The sequence below is a fragment of the Nilaparvata lugens genome, chromosome X (genome assembly GCF_014356525.2).
Source record: "Nilaparvata lugens isolate BPH chromosome X, ASM1435652v1, whole genome shotgun sequence".
Taxonomy (NCBI): Eukaryota; Metazoa; Arthropoda; class Insecta; order Hemiptera; family Delphacidae; genus Nilaparvata; species Nilaparvata lugens.
Window position 1 is genome coordinate 75,540,685 of NC_052518.1, and position 23,318 is coordinate 75,564,002.

Here is a 23,318-nt window from a genome sequence, read left to right on the forward strand (position 1 = left end):
TGAAACTTATGCCAGTTGATAGGGCTTAAAAATAGCTATCCATGGTATAAATTTGAAGAAAATCGTTGGAGCCGTTTTCGAGAAAACCGTGAAAAACATGGTTTTTTAGTCATTTTCCGCCATTTTTCTCAAGAATATTACGGAGCTCCTGAAATTTTCCCAGAAATGAGACTTATGCTAGTTGATAGGGCTTATAACCATGATATAAATTTGAAGAAAATCGTTAGAGCCATTTTCGAGAAAAACGTGAAAAACATGGTTTTTTAGCAATTATCCGCCATTTTTTCCGCCATCTTGAATTGAATTTTATTGAATTTCTTATTGTCGGGTCCTCATGGTATAGGGACCTCAAGTTTAAAATTTCAAGTCGATCGGTTAATTAGGAATGGAGTTATCGTGTTCACAGACATACACACACACACACATACACACACACAGACCAATACCCAAAAATCATGTTTTTGGACTCAGGGGACCCTGAAACGTATAGAAAACTTGAAATTGGGGTACCTTAATTTTTTTTGGAAAGCAATACTTTCCTTACCTATGGTAGTAGGGCAAGGAAAGTAATAAACTTCAAATAAAGCACAATTACTTTTAAGCGGCGTTAAAAGATCTGATAATGAAACTTCACTTCAAAAAGGCCTACTGAATTCACATCCGTCAGAGAGAGAGAGAGAGAGAGAGAGAGAGAGAGAGAGAGAGAGAGAGAGAGAGAGAGGAGAGAGAGAGAGAGAGAGAGAGTGAGAGAGAGTGAGAGGGGGGGTGAGAGTGTAGAGAGACAGATAACATAGCAATAAGGAGGAAATGGAAGTGAAAATGGTCAGAGTTGAATTCATATTCAACTCTTTTCATATTCATAGTTGATTTTCTGATTACATATTTGGATTCATCTTTTCAAAGTTTAAAATTAAAATTAAAAATTTTTATAAATGTTCATGTTTAGACCTAAACTTTTAAGTGTTCAAACACTTCTAAAAACCTTTCCCTTTGTGAGCAAAAGATTATTATCTTATTAACCTAGTACGTTTTTACCATGATAATAGAAAGCTATACTAAAAACAGCCATAACTCCCTTGTTTTCGGGTATCTTCGAAAATGGGACTTACGCTTCAAAGAATTTGGGGTCGCTGAATTCAAATCTGAAATCAAAATTGCTCTATCTGCATTATTGGACGATTTTGATTTTGGTGGTTTGGATAGCGTTTTGTTAGTAGGGCATGCCGGGCTCGCGTTGCTTACTACTAGTGTGTAGTGATTTTGCTCCGAGTCGTTCAAGGACACGAGCCAACACAGGCCAAATCCGCGAGCCAAATCTGTAGGTGTGTAGGGCCATTGAGACAAGTCAGGTCAATAATTTTACATAATACATAATCTACACTAGGTTTACATCTTGGTTTGAAAGGAACTCAAGTGCACTAAGAAATACTCTATCAAGAACTAAATATTTTTTCGAATGTTTTTTGAATATCTTCAAATCATCATTACTTTCAAGGAGTTGTGGTAACCTGTTATAAAATTTCCTTCCAATATAATCTGTCGGGGCATTCTGTAAGATGCAACGTTACAACGCACGTCCAAATGTTTGTTTACCGAAGATTATTTGAAGTATTGAATCCAATATTGGACAATGCCAGAACTCTTTTAACATACTTTTACTGACAGCTCGTTGTCGATGCTTTAACAAGTAGTGGCAGGCCAAGAATACTACTCCAACTTGAAGACTCCACACTAGAAGTTGGTGACAGCCTATCGGATATGAGATAATAGAAGGTTACACCTACATCTTCGTATGCGTGAACAATTGGTTGTGGTCGTTGCTTTCAAGTGGAGGAAGAGCGTAGCTATAGAACGTTCAGTCACACAAAAAAAGTAAATAACGTTTCAGCAAGACCATTGCATGAACTCGTTTATTGAATTGCTCCACTGTTGCTGCTGCATCCTTCTTCACAAATGCGCTTCCTCAACCTCAATCTGTGAAATCTTTTTGAGTGTGTGACATTGATCTCATCTCACTCAACTTCGCTCTTCTATTACGTTTGAGAACAAGTTTATCTTTACGTGACAAGTAGCCTCGTATGAATGACATTTTTTTGTCACAATGAATGTAACGACGTATTATATGTTTACGTGAAAATCCAGGGAAAGAAATGGTCAAAAAAGACGTAAAATGATCTTTTATTCACGTACTTGAATAATCAATAACTATCAATGAAAAATTTGATTCGTAGTTTTCCTAATTATCACAAGCTAGGGTGTTGATTTCAACTGTTATTCAAAGTTCTGATACTACGAGAAACATTTTGATAAGAGGTTTAACGATATTTGAGGTTTTACGAGAATTTAAACTAATGGAGGACCGAGTAATTTTGAACACTTAACGATGTTAGCGGTTTCACCTTTTTTGAATACTCAGCTCGGGAGTGACACGACATATCCGAGGAAGTGACAACTGGGCCGGTGAAGTGCGAGGTGATCACAGTGGGGAGAGAGGCAGTTAGTGAGTGAGAGAGAGATAGATAGAGAGTAATAGAGTGAGAGAGTGACAGTGACAGGGTTAGTGACTAGGAAGGTAGAGGAGGGAAACAGAACTGCAACCATTACCACGTTTTATTTCAGTTTTTTTTTCAATCCAGAGTAATTTCCCGAGCAGGGTTGGTTCCATTGTAGACAAGTCTGCTTATATTAATTCTTATTATGATTGTGATCGTAGAATGAAAGTGATAAATGCCAACGTTACTCCAATTTCTTATCGGATGTCATTCATATGTTCGATATCTCAAATGTGCAAGTATTCCAACTTAAGTTTTTTAGAGTATATAATTATCAATATTATTTTCAATAATATTAACATATTGCCATTATAAGCCAAATCCTAACCTCCCTAACCTTCCCTTTTACTTTTTAACCCTAATTGAATAGAACCTTTTGGGTTATGTTCATAAATTAGACAAATCGAAATGTATGTTTCAATAAGAGGTATTCTGAAGTAGAATTCGTAAACCAAATGAGAACAAATTAATTTTTAACCCAAAACTCCTCTGCCGTTGAGAAAACTGTTGAAATTCTAAAAAAACATTGGTTACGGTAAAGCTGTATACAGACGTAGGGTATAGGACAGTAGGGACGGCAAGTTACTGGCGGTCAGTGCTCTACATCATCCATCAATTTTCATCCAAAAGCTGGTAAATGGAATTCGGTGCAATGTGAAGTAATAAAAAGAACTGGCTGCCAGTAAATTGCCGTTTTCCCCCGTCTATAAGTCGTTTCATTTGAATAGTGATGGCGTAAAGAGAGTAGTGGATTCAAAATATTTTATCAATCAAATTTATTGGTAGACTCCATGAAAGTTTCATGATGAAACATAATTGAAATGTGTAATACAGTTTTATTTCGCAATAAACTCACAATGAATCCAACCTGTTCTGATGGCGTTGATATCAAATCAAATCAAATGTTTTTATTGTCATTCACAATTATGTATTGACAAAGTAGGCCAGATCGGACAACAAACTATTTGTCGGGAATCACCTTGGTGATCGTAACAACATATGTTTAGCCTACTCCAATACATCACAACAATTTCGAAAGCAAAACCCTTCCTTTGTTGATGTGTAAATTTTTGCATAAAAACTTAGTTGGGTAGTTTTGAAAAGTTGTGAAGATGAGTAAGAAGTGTAGAGAAGTGTCAGTTGAGAGGGCGTGTAATGCACATTTGTAGTAGGGCCGTCTGCGTTTCGATAGAATAGAAGGGCAACGCAACGCGATGTAACGCAAAGTGTCGCCTGGCAGAAGACTCTGACAAATAGATGAGGCGGAAGCGCTGCAGTCGAGCTGGAGAGAGAGGCTTTAATTCAGATGAAATGGGAGGGAGAGTGGGGTATGCAGCCTGGGCCTGAATAATAGATGAGGTTTTTGATGCATCTGGCTACCGAACACTACAGTCCTGAATGTTTCACGGACCGAGCTGCTTGTAAAGAAAAGCTTTTTGCAAACAAAAGAAAATAGTAATGCAATGCGTCCTCTTGTGTGGAGTCGCCGCAATCAAAGCGCTTGTCATCATTTCAGCAGAGGTGCAAAAGTGAAAAGCATGAAGGCAATGACAAAATTCGCTATTTTCTCAAGATTTTGTTTTAAAAATTTGTCAAGGACGAGATCTCTATAGTAAACATTCAAAATTAACAACAGTGTAACAATATGAGGCAATTTTTCAAGATTAAGGGCCTCAACTAGAAGAAAGAGGTGGCTTTAAGGAACGGTGGAACGCCTTGCTATTCTCGCAAGTAGCAAATTGAACGAAAAGAGTGTTTAGAATTAGATGCTCACATGCAACGGCAAAATTGGCCATGGATTGCGTTTAGTAGAGAAGATGGTTTATTTTGAAATCAGAAAGTAGAAAGTAGGATAAACAATTATTGCTGTATTTATCGCAAAATTAATTTTTTCTGTGATCATTGTTATTGGTGTTGCTCAAATGTGCCTATTAGCCAATTATTATTTTCATTATTATTATTGGTGATTATGTCGCTGCAATGATAAAATCTTAAGCTTTAATATAATAAGATTTTTCCACTTGTTGCAGAATGAATCAATTTAATATTTGGGGGAAGCTATCTGCGCAAGTAATTATCCCATATCATAACCATTCGTGGAATTCGAGTCACAAAACGAAATACGAAAATGAAGGATTGTATAGATATTTAGATACATATAGATATTTGTTATTGTATAGATTCAAAAATCGGATATTTGCTAGTTAGAATTCAGTGTTCTACTGCCGGTGCCAGTACGGGTATTAAAAACAGATTCTCAGGACGTCATTTATCAAACTAGTAAAGAAATTTGAATTATATACTTGTTTTTCTACAATTGAATCTTTACAACAGTTCCACTGTTGTAAACAGTTCCCCGCTTCAAAGCATGACAATAAATTGTTATTGACACGTTATGCCGACTCCATACCTTGAAAAAAATATTGTTAAATGAGTAGCGATTATAATAAGAAAAACTGCAATCAACCAAATTTACTCCCAAGTCACCATTATTAAATATAAAGCCATAAATGCTTTGATAAGATAAGGTTTTATTGTCATTAGAACCAAAAAGCTGTTCATGAAACATTAAATCAAAAAGTTATCAGCTTCATACAAATGTGTCATACTGTGTAATGAGTAGTTGTAAAATAGTCAAACAGTATTTTCTCATATCAATGTTTTATTTTTTACAGAAACTTCAAACAATCGGAGAGGATTTTTGTGGATTGGATGTGAATACTCCTCTTGGCGGAGAAACGCCAATGTCTGTTACACCTGTTCTCACGTTCAATGCACATCTGACTGCCGTGGCGGCCACTTCCACTGGAGATTACACCGTTGTCTTTCTCGGAACCAGTACTGGTCACTTGAAAAAGGTATATTATGGCTCCTAGTTAGTCATCACATTCGAATTTCATTAGAAATAAGGATAGAATTTCAGAAGCAATAAATCTCTTCCGACTTCCAAAGTAACCTGACCTACTTGTATAACCCCGTGATAGGTATCTTCTCAAAGCTATTATATTTGAATTCCAGTATTATCAGAAATACGCATTGATCAAATAGGAGTCATTTTTTGTTTTTGGTAACTGCAATTTATTTATTTATTCATCTATTCAATCATTCAGAATTACACAACTTCCAGAAAATATAGTAGGGTTTACTGATGATTACGCAGGGATTCCCAAACGTTTTTTGTGACATGCCTTTTAGGTAGTTCTTAGTATGTGTAACGACGTACCCAATTGATTTAATAATTTATTTTAAATTTATTAAATATATTACATCTAGTTATTAGTTTGCGTCTGAATATACGAGGGTCATTTTTCAACCTCCGAACACATATCATAAGACACAGACAAGCGGTAGTAAGGTGATTTCACAGAGCTGAACAGCTTATCATTCCCACCAAACACTCTGTGATCGGTGCGGCCAGATTGTCAATTGTCGAGTTGTAGATCCAGAAACATGGCCACTTCACTAAAGTCTCCCGCCAAGTGCCAGTTCATTCGTTTTTGCAAGCAAAAGAAAATAGCTCAGCATTAATCTGAATATGTAATATTTTATGAATAAACCAATTTGAATTTTAATTTTTAATTTGAATCTAAGAATTATTCAAGTTTATGCAGGAAAGGTTATGAGTGATGATATTGTGCGTGAATGGTGTCGCAAAATTAAAGACTTGAATTGAAATTATATGGAATCGATGTGATCGATGACAACTCGGCCTCACAGTGCTGGTGCAACCAAACTGCTTCTCCAGCGAATCAAATGGTGCAACCAAACTGCTTCTCCAGCGAATCAAATGGTGCAACCAAACTGCTTCTCCAGCGAATCAAATGGTGCAACCAAACTGCTTCTCCAGCGAATCAAATGGTGCAACCAAACTGCTTCTCCAGCGAATCAAATGGTGCAACCAAACTGCTTCTCCAGCGAATCAAATGGTGCAACCAAACTGCTTCTCCAGCGAATCAAATGGTGCAACCAAACTGCTTCTCCAGCGAATCAAATGGTGCAACCAAACTGCTTCTCCAGCGAATCAAATGGCATCATTCCGATCACCCACCATACAAACCTGACTTCACTACTAGTAACTTGAACTTTTTCCTCAATCTCAGGACATAACTTTTAGGAAAGATCTTACAAATTAACCAGCAGCATATGAATTAAAAATATTAATTGCTATAAAAAGTTTTAGTACATCAAATTATCTGTTCAATATTTTAGTTTTCACTTAGTTTTCGATGTTGAAACTTATTTGTATTTCAATGATTGAATTCAAGAAAATGTATCAATACATTCATTTTATCTTTCATGTACTATGCATTACATTATTTTTGATTCTACAGCTGATGATTGACAAAATCCAAAAATTGTTTTGGTTAAAATTTGAACAAATATATATTATAAAATCAAACACGAAACAAAAACTACGTAGTCTTATGCATTAGCAATTTTGTTACATAGATTTAATAATGTCTATCCAAATATCGTATAATATTGATATTCTGATGATATTTTATTTAAAAAAAATATTGCTAGCCAGGTTAGCCTAGACGCACCTTTCAGTCTCCTAGTGCTATGTGGTAGTGGATTCGAATCCCACCGGTAGATAAGGACGTTTGAACATCTCATCAAATCACCCACACATCACACACGCACAAGCTAAAAGATCATCATCCGCAATAAAAAATACTAAAAATAGTCAAAATATTTCGTGAATACACTAATTGTTCTCTGTTGATGTTGTATTCAAAGTTGAAGACGAATTTTAATGAATTTAAGCTATGAACTGAAGTTATGAGTGTGAATATGAATATTTGTTGTAGGTTGTTGTGGAAAATTCGAACACTGCTACTGAGTATGGAGATCTGCTTGTGAATGAGAACTCGCCAGTCAATCCAGATCTGCATTTTGACAGTCAACTCATGCATCTGTATGTGATGACTGAGAAAAGGGTATGTACCCAATAATTATGTTTTATGTAAAGAAAAAATAAAGAAGGATAAAGGATGTAAATAAAATAAGAAGGATTCGCCTAAATAATAATTTAAAACAGTGGTGTTATCATTACTGGCGTTTCGAGTATTCGTATCAATCAATAAATACTCAAAGCTCGTGAAAGTTGATTGACCAAACAATCTGTTTATTCCAATTGATGCGTTTGTGAATTCAAAGTCTCAGGAGTCTTAGTAAGCAATATTCTCCGCAAAAAAATGAGTAAGTTCTCACGCTTTTATAAGCTGCTAGAGAAATGCAGTTATGTGCATTGTTATGTCTTTTTAAACATTCCTGCTTGAAAATTTAATCTCTAAATCTAGGATGAGATTATTTGCAGTGGGTGACACTATTATAATTCTTCCCTTCATACTTAATTGTTAGTTATTGCTAAACTGTTGTATTGTAAATTTTACACATTGGTAGCCTATAAAAAAATGAATTAATATATGTGTAACTGTTGATGATTCATAATCTCATGTTTGCACATTTAATCTCATATGCATTACAACATAGAAGTATACAGAGTGTTCTGAAAAAAGTGTTCTGCCCATAAGTGAGGGCGTGATTCCTCACATCAAAAGAAGAAAAAAGTTCTAATTGAGTCCGAATATGCTTAATTACCAAGTTATACAGAGTGCAAGATTTCGTCTGAATTTCTGTGTCCCTGCTGAAACGAAGCCCTACGGGTATTTGTTGGCTGTTAATTAAGATGTACAATCTAGCGTACTTTATGTAAGATGAACTGAAAAATTGAATAAAACCGTTTCCAGACCTTTAGCTACAGTAATTTTTAAGATATGTGACTAAATACGCGAAACTTGGTTCCGAAAAACAAATTCCTTCAAGGTTTGAAGCAGATTTACTATGACACACAATATTCACAAAACACAAACAAAAATACAATAAACACAAACTATTTTTTACAGAACTTGTAGAAAATTCAATTTTGAAGAGAATATGTAGAATAAGTCTTATGATAGACAAACGTAAAGTTCTGTAAAAATATATTTTGTGTTTATTGTACATTTAACATAGTAAATCTGCTTTAAACATTATAGGAACTTGTTTTTCGGGACCAAGTTTCGTATATTTCGTCACATATCTTGAAAATTACTGTAGCTACAGGTCTGGAAACGGTTTTATTAAATTTTTCAGTTCACTTTACATACTACGTTAAATTGTACATCTTAATTATTAACAGCAAACAAATACCCGTAGAGCTTCGTTTCGGCAGGGGAACTGAAATTCAGACGAAATCTCCCACTCTGTATAACTTGGTAGCGGACCTATGTTAATTAGAACGTTTTTTCTTCTTTGGATGAGAGGAATCACGCCCTGACTTATGGGCACCTTTTTTCAGAACACTGTATATGGAAGAATGGGAAATTATTTATTGATTTTGATTAGAAGTCGAATGCTCTTGGATTTAATTGAGTTTTCAAACATTTGGAATGTAATAATGGAATAAAACTTCAATATTATATGAAGTACTGCATTGAAATATACATTTTGCATGAGGAGCTAGTTACACACATGACATATAATATGTTTGTCACTTTTAGGTGTCCAAAGTGAAAGTACAGGAGTGCAACGTTTATAAGAATTGCCTGGATTGCCTAGGTGCCAAAGATCCATATTGTGGTTGGTGTTCACTCGAGAATAAGTAAGTCTCATTTCAACAAATTCAATTTCATGTATTCAAAATTTTCATAGAGCAATTTTTATTTTTTTCTCCGAAAAAGGAGAATTTTATACACTTCTGAATAATCATTTCAATTTCTTGACGTATCTAATATTATTTATTGAATTTTACTCCGCATTTAGTTTTTCTAGAACCTTATTATATCTAGAACTTAAATATCTTTTTAACTTTTCTATCCATTCATACTTCCCTATTTACTTTATCAGAAGATCATCCAATTAAATTTATAGGCTACATTATTGAGTTATTTCTATTCCTTCTCGGTATGTGATCAATGCTAATTCACTACCTTTTTCAAAGTTCTTCAATTTACTTTTCATTCAATATCTTTGCAAACGGTTTCGTCTACCAAATCATATTTATTCAAAATGATACTGAAGGTCACGGAACTCATTTTCTCAATCACTCGAAATGATTGATTTAATTTGAAATTATTCAATTTCGTTTAATACTATTTTTCAATTCTTGGATTGTCTATACACTCTGAGAATTCTTTACTACACAATTAATTATTCTATTACAATTTCATGATAAATTTGCAATTCACTTGATGTCAATTTCTATATATTTTCGATTTAGTGTATATGAATTCTTTCATTCAGGGAAGTATTCATATTCTTATAACTTGAAACCCTTATTTATTCTATAATTTAACCTTTATTAAATCAACAATCCCTTTGCCTATATGCTCTATTTGATTTTACGACTAGACTTTGGATAATACAAATTGGACCAAAGTTATGTCATCGTCCATCATCATGTATAGGTCTTAGTCATTGATTTTCTTACATTCATATACTTTTTACATAATTTTAGATGCAGCTTGAGAAGTGATTGCCAAGATGCAGCTAAGGATGCTCTCTATTGGATCTCTTACAAAAGTGGACGCTGTACTACCATTACGCAAGTAACACCCAACCAACTGCAGAGAACCACAGCTAGAACCGTAAGAATGGCACCCTTTCTAGAACTAAATAGTCTCAAAAGAAAGCAAGCAATAATAGTCTCAATATTTCATAGAAAAGTTCAGCTTAAATATTATGAAATATGCTCCTCTGTTAATTATAACATAATAGTTATTATGCTTTTACCATACTATGCCCGCAAATTTAGTCAAATCATTTTTAACTATTTTTAACAGTCAGGTTCTGTTTAACGTATTCGCATTTTGAGAAAGCAATTGCACAGTGTTAATGAAAACGTTTGCAGTCCATTATTCGTTCAGCTTTGGATTAGAGCAAAGATGAATTGATAATCTTCATTTTAGACGTTCATTCACATTTATATTCTTATTACGACTCTTATATCCGCTTTCTAGAACTTTCTAAAAATTGATGGAACTTTAAAGGGTGAATTAATTTAGTTCAAATTTCAAATGTTCCAAAAAAATGATCAAAAAAGCAAACAGCTGCCATTTAAAAGAAAAAATATAACTTCTAACCTTCCCTTTCACTTTTGAATCAGAATTGAACAAAACCATAGGTTATGTTCATCTATGTTTCTATAACGAATTTGTGCTTTGTATGGCCAATCAGCTGATTATTAGAAGAAAAAAAAGGATAGAAAATTTTGCTTTGTCCTTGATCTTGAATATTAGCATTTGATCGTAATAAATGTTTTGTTCAAGTTTGAATAATATTATGTTAGTATAAGATTTGAATTAATTTCTTTAAATTTTCTTTATAAGTATAGTACAGTAATTTTAATGATTTATTTATATATATTTGTAATGAAATATTTGTCTTCAACGAACCATCAAATTTAAGGTTGACTAATTAGTTTAATTTCCAAATTCATGGCTTATTTGGTTTGAAGGGTGTTCTGAAAAAATATACTTCAAACGTTTATCAACTTGAATATTTGAAAGACATTATGTGTATTGAAATATTTTATAGGAATTTCAAAAACCGGGCATCATTGAAAAATTGGATGAGCATAACCAGAAAGGTTCTTTTAATTCTGTTTTAAGATAAAAGGGAAGGTTAAGGAGGTTAGATTTTTGCTTTTTTTTTTAAATTGAAATTTATTTGCCAAAAAATTCATACATTACAAAAATTTAAAATAGACAAGTCTAACAAAAATACAATATCTTAAACTAAGGAATAACATAAAATAGAACTTGACTAATCATGAAAACCTAAGATAAAAGTAGAAATTTTTAGGCGCCACCAGCAAAAGAAAAAACATCTTGCCCGCTGGTGGGAGTATTTATATAAAATAAATAAAATAAAAAACAAAAACTTGAAAAAAGTAGATCAACTAAAAAGAATAAACGAGTAAATACATACATAGCTTAAAAACAAAATTAAATAAGAAAAAAAAGACAAATCAAATTGATACAACCACCATTCCGCTCCTAGTGAAAAAAGAACCTCTCCTTAATCCAAGTATCAATCATTCTATCTTGGACTTTTAATTCAAAATCAAGTGGTAAAATATTTATAAATCTAGTGCTCATATACATGATCTGTCTTCTTAGAAAGCTCAACTTTGAATCGTGGATAATATATTTCAAAGATGTGTCAGGTCTTAAGTTATAAAACAGTTTATCAGTTCCGATAAATGTATCTTTGTTTTTAACAATATGTTTAAGAAGTATTTTGAAATAAAGTTGCCTTATTGTCATTACATTACATTCAACAAAGAGGGATTCACTTGAATATAACCTAGGTTTTTTAAATTTTTTTTGTTTCTGTTTTTGAATGATAATAGTTGATATTATTAGACATTTTTTGATAATTTTAGATTATAAACACAAATAACGAAACGTTTTCTGATCAGCTGTTTGTAACACATTTCAAATTTGGACAAAATGAATGCTACCTTTTCAATAGTCCATCAAGTTTTATCAAGAGTTCTAAAAACTAGGAATTAGACTTGGTTTCTAAGACACTTATTGACCGAAGCGAAGCTGAGGTCTTAGTTTCGACTCGATCGGCTTTCGTCTGTTTGTACCGCAGTTACAGTCGCAGTTATTGTCCGATTTGGATGAAATTTGGTATGCAAGTTCTTTGAAACAAGGCGCAGAAACGTATGTGTAACGATTTTTGATAAAACCTCTGGTTTTTTTGTAATATTTAAAAAAACCAAACTAACCTCAATCCAGAAAGGATGTGTTTTTGAAGATACAGCGATTCATTGCCATACTTTTTCGCATCTATTGTTACGAGCACATGGTGGTCGAGTCGGTTAGACCGTGGTCTGTCACACTGTGGGACCCAGGTTCAATTCTCGTTCCTGCCAGATTTTTTTGCAGATAATACTAATATTGTTTTATCTTATTCTAATAATATAACATTATAAAATAAATTATTATGATGAGATTTATTATTATTAATTTGATTTAACAAATTAATTGGATAAATTATTTTTTAAAAAATCTTTATTGTATTGAAGTCCAATACTGCAGTTGTAGAGAAAAATGTGTATATGTACAGGTATAAAGGTTTTTTTTTCTTTTTGTGTAGTTGAGAAGTTGATATTGTGGTAACTATTAACATTAAATTAAAAAGACCAAGAAATTGTCAAAAAACCACAGATTTATTGATTCTTAGAAATACCGGTTTCGGTAATTACACCATTGTCAATCTCTGATAAACTCTGATAATGACCGAAACCGGTCTTTCTGAGTATCAATAAACCTGTGGGTTTTTGACAATTTCTTAGTCTTTTTCATTTAAAAGGTATGTATTTGATATAAAAGTACTCCTTGATAAGTCCGGTGTCCCTGGAAACAGTGTCTCTAGCACTTTCAATGGAGAAAATAATAGATGACAATCATGGCTAAATCTTCACAATATAGTGTACTTACTGTACTGGCCCTTTTCATCAAATTGAAAGTTGTATTCATGAGCGAGGTCTACTGTTCGCAGAACTACTAGTTAAATCTAATTAACCTTTAAACCTATAGATTAAATATAGATCCATTAAATTCACACACAGGTTTTTTCCCCTCATATCCATATCCATATCCACTATACATGAAATCAACAAATTAATCTTTGATTCCAATTCTTACTGTATTAATTTTCTCCAGTAGCTTGTCTATTATTTTGTTTTGATTTATTCTTTGCTTTTTCTTTCAGCAGTGAAGTGATTTAGTTGAAATAAACTTATTTTTTAAAGACTTTGAATATTGATCTCTCATATTTATTACATTTTATTGTCATTTATTGCTTCAATTTTTTTGTTATCTCTGCATATTTTGTATTGTATTGCTTGCTAACGACGTGGTTAAGTGGTAGAGTGGACCTCATTGTCCAAACTTCGCCACGTCAACAAAAATAAACAAGTCATTCTATTCTATATTCAATAAGGTGCATCTACAAACCCGGCCTCAACGAATAATTTTGTTATAGTACTACCACAGTTAACATTGTGTCAACAATTTTTGCCATATTTTGTAGGTATCCCATGAATTTCGACAGCTGGGTATCTTTTTAATGTTTGTAGGATAAATTAATGTGCAAACAGCACAAAATTGTAATGCCAGTATTAGATAAGAGAATATAATAAGTTTATTAATTTGATATCTGATAGAGCAAAAGTTTCTCTTGTGTATTTAATGTAATGGTGAGGAGTTATCGTGTTTATTGTTTGTTTCAGATCATTTCACTGCCATATTGTCAGTTCGCATGACAACCGGCCCCGATTTTGTGGCTACCAATTTCACATTCTTCGATTGCAACACGTATAGCTCTTGCACTCAGTGCGTGTCGTCCACATTTCCATGCGACTGGTGTGTGGATGGACACCGCTGCACACATGATACGGCCGAAAATTGCCGCAACGACATACTCGTGACTGGAGTCAGCCGCATTGGACCCAGTTTTCGCAGTGGGCCTGGATTTTGCCCAACTATCAATGCCACTGCTGGTGGATCCACTGAAATCCTCGTCGCTTCCGGATTGAAGAAGCATTTACGCGTCAAAGTGCATATTATTGGGGTAAGCTAATTTTACCATGACAGCCTATTTACCATCACTATTGATTATAGTAACTTACAAACTGAAAGTAATTTGCTAAAACGTTATCGATACCAAGTTATCTTATACTTAATAAGATAACAAGCATTGTTAGATCCTATTTTCAATGTACTCATTTCATTTTTGTATGATGTTTTAGTACCGTATCTTTAATGTGAATATCTTTGAAACGGTTCAAGATATCAATGTGTGGTTTCCTATATTCATTTTCTCTTGAAATTCTTTATCGATATCATTTATAGTTCTATCCTTCCTATTAAAAAAAATAAATTATATTCAAAATGGCTAATCCAAGTTGGTGGACCAGCATTTTGGAATCACAGGGAAGTTTTTTCAAATCGTATAGGATCCCCAATCAAACCTACTTTCAAATATACTTGTAACAGTAATATTAAGCTGGTTCTATAACTCTCACCTTTATATATAATTCTATAATTCTTATCTTGTATATTATATATTCATAATAATTATTATCGTATTAGAAAATGTGATATGATTTATTTCATTTTGTTCATGAGATGTTAATTTAGTGAATTATTCATTGAAGAGATGAAACTTGAATGAGAATAAAACTTCTATAACAAAATTGAATTTTCTTTCATCATGAATTCATTGAGATTCAGGTCCACGAACATAACCTAGATCGTCAGCTCATTACTAAGGGTGCAAACAAGGTGGAGTGGCGAAGGTAGCTTCAAACTTGGGATTGTTGATCTTTGAAATGTTGGCGCACATGGTGCGTAGTGTAGCACCAGAGTGTGCTACCATCGTATTAAATGCAACACTCTCAAGCTTGAAGCTACCTTCGCCGCTCCACCATGTTCACTTAAGCCATCGATCGAGAAACTTGGGGAAACCGATATCCAACAGAACTCATCATATTAAAACGATATGGTTGACAAACGAAAATTGTACAAATTCTGCTTTATACTAAACTTCAACTTGGGAAACTATCTTTTGTGAATAGTACTGTTTGCTCGAGCCATATTATTTTTTCTTTACAGCAATTCATAGTTCAAACACGTTTTGTGTGCCAATTCAACATAGAAGGAAGAGTAACAAGTGTCAATGCCCAGTTGCTTGGAGATACAATCTATTGCGACAGCATGGAGTTCTCCTACACATCCAGGGCTCCTAATATTACAGCAACATTTGCTGTAATCTGGGGTGGATCTAAGCCTCTTGATAATCCGGACAATATTCATGGTGAGTTTATCAACATTTGCAATTTTTATTAGTTAATTTATTGATCAAAGTGAGCTTGAATAGTTATTTGTATATCTAGACTGAAAAGTACTGCTTTTTCTCTCTGAGGGGAAAGTTTGAAGCCTGAGGCGAAACTGAGGGCAACAATTTTCCTGAGGGAGAAAAATCATTTTCCACTTGTACACAACATTTTTCCTCCACCTACATTTATAGAAACTGCAAATCAAATAATTTTAATAATTCACATTATTAGTGACAATGTTTTCTTTTACAACATAACCTAAGATCTAATAACTAAAAACCGGTCGTCTGGTTGGCAATGTCGATTGCGCTATCTATCGGCAAAAGTTGTATCAGCTGGCCGACTATCAACAATGGCTGACTCCAGTTCCCGCGTTTCAGATTTGAATAGAATAAAATATTGAAAAATATGTATACATTTTTATCGTCTACTAATATTAAGTATGTAATATTATACAAACATATTTCATGAGTTGATCAAATTTTGATTGAATTCAGCTGGGTCAATGACAGACAACTCTATTATGTTTTTTCATCTGAACTTCGACTTCCCAACCTATTTCCAATGTAAGTTTTAAAAATAGAGATGCTTTCCATGATATTTAAATGGAGTTACTTTTAGTCTCTAGGGAGTTTTTTTGTTTTTTAGTCCCGGAAGAGCGAAAGGTGACACTTTAACGTTATTTTTTAGAGAGTAAAGTAAGTACTTTAATCAGTACGTGGAGGAAAAACTTATTTTCAAGAAAGGATTTGGAGAACCTTCCAATTGTGAACAAGAATTAGATTTTTTGTCAAACAGTGGTGTGGCTGTTGGTTGTACTTCATTATTATGCTTATGGCGTTTTGGTGGAGGGATCGTCTTGGCTCTTCTGCCTTGCCGTAAAACACAATCTAACTTCCTTTAAGTGAACTTGAAACTTATGGGCCTAATAGTTATATTGGTTACTTCTGAATACTTTAATAATTAAAGTAATTATTACGACATAGCAGTCTGATTTTTATGATTAAAAGCTATTACCTTCTACTCTCGGAGTGTTGAAAAAGGGCCTAGCGTCCGAAAGTGCTCCACAAACGACTGCTAAGTCGTAATTCAAGTATTCAAAAGTGATTTATTAACAATCAGCCGTTCGTAATGGAAAGAAACATTGAAGAGTTATATTGGGCTTAACTTTAATCACTTTCACTTCCTGATAAGGCTTTTCCATTTATTTAGCCCAAAGGTGAAAAACCGTTACACATCACACCTAAAATCACTTTTACTTAATGAATTATGCAATTGTATTGGAAACAAGTCACTATAGTTTAGTGCAGTCAAATATAGTGAAAAATGCAAACCTTAACGTTTACTCTCTGGTTGAAAGTGGTGAAATCTCAATTATATTATGCGACACTGTCGAGATCATGTCACCTTTTGACTCATACTTGTGAAATGTGTATAATTAAAATTAATCAAAGTGCTATTCATTCCAACTTGCAAACGTGGAGTATTGTATACTTCCAGCAAGTAGTATTTTTTATTCCAATTTACAAATTTATTTCTAATAAAACATATCAGTATTCATTTTATTAATTATTTTTCATCTTACTGAGCTGTGTGTTTTTGTTTTTCTTATTGATTTTGATTGTAAATATTGTGAGTTTGAATAAATAAAATTTGAATTTGAATGTGTATTGTAATTCAGTAGTTGTAATTGTAGTTTTCGACTAATTTTCGATGTTTTGTTCCAGTGGTGATTTATCGATGCAGAGACATGGCTGATAACTGTGGCATGTGTTTAGCTCTTGGTGAGAAGTTCGGCTGTGGTTGGTGTCAAATCACAGATAGATGTGAGGTGAAAGAGCAGTGTGATCAGGGCACGGGAGTGTGGCTCAATCGAAACCACACGTGTCCCAATCCAGAGGTGTTGTCATTCCAGCCCCAACTTGGCCCTTGGGAAGGAGGCACCAATATTACAATCGAAGGCATCAATCTGGGCAAAACATTCAAGGACATCTACGGAGGCGTAAGTGTGGCTGGACTCTCTTGTCAGCCGTACGAGCACCTTTACGAGAAGACTAAGAAGATCGTGTGCCGCGTAGACGGTCCCGGCGAACCAAAACCTCGCAAAGGTCCCGTCATTGTCAAGGTCGAGGACTTTAGAGGCGAAAGCAAGCAGAGCTATGAGTTCGTCGATCCAACTATTGAGGCGATCACACCGAAATTCGGCCCACGATCTGGAGGCACACTCATCAAAATTATGGGCCAATTCATGAATGCTGGGAGCCGTATTGAAGCTTTCATCAATGATCTTCCGTGCCATATACAATCGTAAGTAACGGATTTGAGTTGTTGTAGTGAGTACGTCATACTATACTCTGTACAGAATTACTTAAGACTTGGGATGGACATGTGCAGCAGAGAAAGTATGCAGCGGGAGAGATACAGAGGCGCGATGTTGCCGTTTTGAAGCGGCCAGCGTTCTCCAACTTCTAGTGACTGTTCATACGCTCATGCTACACTTGCGAAGTTTCCTGTTTGAAAGCGGTCAGACGACTGACAAATTGGCAACTGTACTTCTACCTATGACTCTATTTATCACTGTAATTGGCTGATCTTCCTCCACTTCTCTGCGCTGCATATTCCTCCAAGTCTGAAGTAAATTTGTACGGACTATAATTATGTAGTAAAACACGCCGCAAACAGGGACATTAGTAGCTGCTACAAGGAATAGGAAATATTCAGTACTCAAATATGTACATGTCATTTCGTGTTCTCGCGAAAGCTAGTGGACGCTCAGTGGACTACTATTGGCCCTGTGTGCAGGCTGCTTTAGATTATAGTTACGACTTATTATGATCCAGTGACACTCGTACCACTAGTTACAAGCTCATATAGGGGACAATAGATTGCACACGGCCAGTTTTTCATACCAACTATTTGAACGGTGAAATTAAGCAGGTAGTATTGGGACCAACTTTCCCACTTGTATTTATTATTACTTCTCTCTGTGCGTACGCACTGTCCGGAAATAAAAATGGAATAGAATGGAACATCGGACTTGGAGACGATAAGCTTCCCATTCTTTGAATTTTGTGTGTGGGCATCTATAAGTCAGTTGTTGCTATATTACAAGATCTAGAAGTCGATTACTGATGTGAAGAGTTTCTCCTGGATTGTAGTCGTAAATGAAAGTAGCAAACTAGACAGTGGTACACTTATAACGATTTTCAACCGTGTACCGCATTCAACCTTCATAAACGTGTGAATGAATGGTGATATAAATAAATATATGGAAAATTAAGCTTAAAAAACAGCTAAGAGGAAATAAAAAATGATATTGGGTTTGCGTTTATTAAGTTTACAGAACTAATAAGTATAGTTATGAAGATCTAGATTTTCATGTCATTGAATTGAATAACAGTTTTGTGAATAAATGCACATTGAGAAAATATTATATCCTTTTTTGAATGATAATTTTGTGAGTTTTTTGTGAACAGGTTGAACCATGATCGATTTTAAATTATATGTTTTTGTATTAGGACTGCTCCTGATGAAGCCACTTGCATCACCAGTGCTTCAGACCGTAGACATCATGGTAAATTGCGAATGAAATTCGACAAGGGTGATCGATATTTCGAAAAGGAGCATTTCGAGTACGTTGAAGACCCTACCATAGAATCTGCTGAATCAGGGGTCGCATCTCAGGTATGAGTTTTCATCAATGTCATTGTGGATTAAAATAACTCACAAAATTAACCAGAGAGGACCGTCTTTTTTAGAGCAGAATATAAGTATTTTATGACACAAGGATGAAAATGCGTACATCTGCCATTTGAAAGAATTCCATTTTGTCAGTTTGTTTTTAATGTAATTATCGGTAGTTCATGCCATTCAGTCATTGAGCCATTCATTTCAGACAGTAAGAATTTCAATGGAAGCAATTCGTGCTGTTTTACGTGGCTCCGGTGACATTAATATTGGCCTCCTCGTTCCTCATACCTGATACCTGTCCATGTGTGACTACTTGTTAAGGCTGGCCATTAACGGTAGAACATGCATGTCATGCAGTCGTATTACATTGTTGTGTCATCACAGCTGTGATCACGCTTCGAAAAACGCTTGCAAAAGTTTTCGTATATCCAATTTTTTGTTTATTTTTTTCTCGCTGCTCTATTTGAGGTTAAATTATTTTTCTAACATAATTTGTAATTTTTCAGTGTTTTTTTTATTGTTATTGGTTGCCTATGTTATGTTAGAAGCCTCTTGCTGGTGATGCAGTATGTGCATGCATGCTCTACCGTTGGTGGCCAGTCTATGGCGTACAAGCTTATACCAAGTAAATTGAGGAAACGAAGGAAATAATTAGCATAGAAGTCGTTCAAATTGACTGGGCAAATTAGAGAAAATGGAAGCCTAATTCCGAGAGCGGCGCTTTTGATGTGCATTGTAAAAATGGCAGTCACCTGAACTGTTTATGTAAAATGACATCATAATATTCCTATTATTCTATAAGTGAATTTATTTTTGATCAAATTGTTTGACGCTCTTTATAAGTTTCTGTGTGTGAAATTTATTTGTACCACCTTGTTTGAGGAGTTTAGTAATATGTGGATGAATCAAACAAATTTCTCTTTGTATTTTAGTTGTGCATTCATATTTTTCAGGTGAAAATCCCTAAAGGAATTCCAGCTGGTGGAATCAGAATATCAGTTTCAGGGAAGAATCTCGCCTATATTCAAAACCCTCAGATTTACGTGTACTACAAGAACAAGACGTACTTGAATGTAAGATTCATTAGTATTATTTAGGAGTACTTAATTTGTTTTTAGCTTGATAATGGATCACATTTGTTAAAAATTGAAAATGTTTCATTGTATCTTGCCAATAGATTGAGAAAAACCTTGAAAAATAGTGAAAATGATCTATGAAGCCACATCACAAGGATCTCTTTGGTGTAGAGAATGAAATTATAGTGTTACTACGCATGCGCGATTCTAAAAATAATACTATAATGACCAAAATGGTTGTAATGGAGTTGCCAACTCATCGTTTGAACTTTACAGTTTAAAAACGGACTGATCGGTGATAGTTCCAAAACTGCTTTTTCTAGGTTATCGACGAATTATTCAATATTGTGTAGGCTTGTTAACATACTTGAAAAATTTTATCACAAATTATTACACAATACATTCACATTATTACATACTGTCAATTATAAAGCTAAAATACGCATCCATATTACAAAAACAGTTTTTTACCGTTAATAATATAATTTTGCATTTCTGCTTGTTGGAAGAGAATGAACACATTGATTGAAAATGAACTGGTATCTGAATAATATCTGCATCTGATCCGAAAAATCGTGAAACATGCTCTAATATTGATTTTTCTCAACAGAAATGCGTGATCAGGAGTAACTCGAACATGGCATGCGAATCACCCAAGATTGAGATTCCAGCCGACACGGATTTAGATGCTGAGCACCCTGAAAAACTAGAATTTGGATTCAAAATGGATAATGTGGCCGGCGTTCAAAATCTGTCAAGCAAGCCAAATTTTACTTCCTTCCTTTTGTATCCGAATCCTATTTATGAGAAATTTGACGAAGAAGTGAAGTATTACAAGAGTGACTACTTGACCATCAATGTGAGTAAAACAATGCCTCTATTGCTCGTATATCTCTTTTATGTTGTTCTTTCCTTTAGTTTCTGATAATCGCTGGTATCTTAATATTACCTAAATTGAATGAATTACTATTTCATTACTACTACTACTGCTACTACTGCTACTACTACTACTACTACTACTACTACTACTACTACTACTACTACTACTTCTACTACTACTACTACTATTATTATTATTATTATTATTATTATTATTATTATTATTATTCAATTATTTCATCACTTACAAAGTGAGCATTTTTTATTGTAACCTAAGTCGGCCATTGGCAAGACTTTGGTACATCTCTATTCTGTTAAATTTAAAAAGGATCTAATCATTGATACCGTGCTGAGTACAACCGCCTTTTGAATTCCATGTTTTGCACTCCCTGAGACACCAAGGCGACTGAGGTTCGCTGAAACCTTCTGCCTGATCACTCCAACAGTAGAGATAATTACAGGGACAGTTGTAACTTTTTCCTGCTTCCAGACATCCCTGATTTCAGCAGCCAGGGGGAGATACTTGGATATTTTCTCATTGTAATATTGTTCCAAGTTAAGTTATTATTATTATTATTATTATTATTATTATTTAGCAATCACTGCTTAAACGTCACCTTCTTTGTGTTTTTATAAAGGATCTCTTTTAAAAAGACATCACAGATAATGGTCGTTTTTGAATGACTATAACGTTAATGGTTCTAACTCTCATCCTCTTCACATTTTTGAGTTTGTTACATTGCTCAAATCAAGAATACGTCATTATGAACAAGCATGTGCACTGTAAAGAGCTGAGACCAAGGCCAAAACTGTATCACACTACCTAATTCAACGTTGGGGACTGATGCTGTTACAGTCTACGTCTTCTCTTTTGACAGCTTTATAAGGACGCCCAGTTGATTTACTACTTTTTACCGGGCCTGAATGCTTTAACACATAGTATACGGCGGTACATCCAGAAAACGTACGACGTTCTATTAGGTGGCTCAGCTCAGCTTCATGCATTGGTCCTTAGTGGCACCTCTTGATTATGGTTTTCTTAAATTGGGCTATTTAAAATACTCAGCTTTGTTGAAAAATTAGAGCTATATTGAAAATAATCTAAGTTAAAGTCATTCCAATCATCCTTTTTGGAACACCCTACTCATATTCCGTTTGTTTAGACGGTTGAATGATGACAGACCTCAAATAAAGGTGATGTTCACTGAGCTCTTGTCTGTAGAGTGTGTCTATGGATTTAAGTTGAACTAATCTTCGTTCCATTGCTAACAAAAAATTAAACTGTTGTGTAAACAATTGTCAAAAATAATTTAATTTCATTAGACATGGTGAATGAAAATTCTACTCAATTCAACCGTAAAACTAATTTATTAAATATGTCATACAACTGAACCGTATATGGATTCTCTTCATAACAAAATGTATGTTGAAGGTGACCGATGCCATTATTTATTAATTGTCAAAATAGAATAGTAAATAAATTAAAAAAATTGTCCAATTTCTGTATGATTAATATTTAAATAATATAAACTTCTCTATTGGTTCATAATTAGAGCCTGTTCACATGACAGCGATTTACGCTCGGTACGCGCGGTTGACCAACCGAGCGGTTTCCAGGTATAGGGAAAGATATGGTGCCGTACACGTGCAACAGTCGGTTTGAGCAGTCGCCGGTGAATCGCGGCGGTTGTAGTTTCCAGTCCAACCGCTCGGTTGTCACTCGGTTGCCGGGCGGTTCGATATACTAGAGCAGGCATGAGAGCGTACACATGTATTCAGTCAACCGAGCGGTTTCGAGCAGAGAAGTACACATAGTGCACATTCTATTACAATTTCAGTTCAATTAAAATTTATTCTTTTACAATTTTCAGTTCAGTTAGTTAGTAAGTTCAGTTTAAGTTAGTTTGTAGAGGATCATATTTCATAGTAGGGTAAACTAGCCCACCTTGGGGCACCAAAATTCAAACAGCTATAAGTTGGACAAAAAAAAGATCTTCATTTTTAAATTTTATATTGATTGTATTAGCTTACACTTTCATGGCAACTGCATTGATTGTCAATTGATTTTTTTATTGCAAAAACAATTTTTTGGGAGTGTCCCAACCTGGGCTTAAGATAGGCCCAGGTTGGGACATTGAATTAAAAATAAACAATTCGTTATTTTAGGTACATAATAAGTTATTTTTGATCATTTTTAGTAAATTGAACAGCTTTCTCAAAAAT

General features: G+C 34.3%; 1 protein-coding gene across 1 annotated transcript in view; it reads left to right on the forward strand.

Moving 5' to 3' along the window:
- LOC111046953 (plexin-A1) overlaps positions 1-23,318 on the forward strand; it is a 168,203-nt gene that overhangs the window by 127,200 nt on the left and 17,685 nt on the right. Inside the window, exons 3-14 of the mRNA XM_039441633.1 lie at positions 5,228-5,410; positions 7,364-7,492; positions 9,098-9,198; positions 10,054-10,261; positions 11,390-11,431; positions 11,783-11,801; positions 13,843-14,183; positions 15,227-15,428; positions 17,178-17,757; positions 18,969-19,134; positions 20,094-20,213; positions 20,827-21,075. Coding sequence (XP_039297567.1) covers positions 5,228-5,410; positions 7,364-7,492; positions 9,098-9,198; positions 10,054-10,261; positions 11,390-11,431; positions 11,783-11,801; positions 13,843-14,183; positions 15,227-15,428; positions 17,178-17,757; positions 18,969-19,134; positions 20,094-20,213; positions 20,827-21,075 — 2,340 coding nt within the window. The remainder of the gene's footprint in view (positions 1-5,227; positions 5,411-7,363; positions 7,493-9,097; positions 9,199-10,053; positions 10,262-11,389; positions 11,432-11,782; positions 11,802-13,842; positions 14,184-15,226; positions 15,429-17,177; positions 17,758-18,968; positions 19,135-20,093; positions 20,214-20,826; positions 21,076-23,318) is intronic.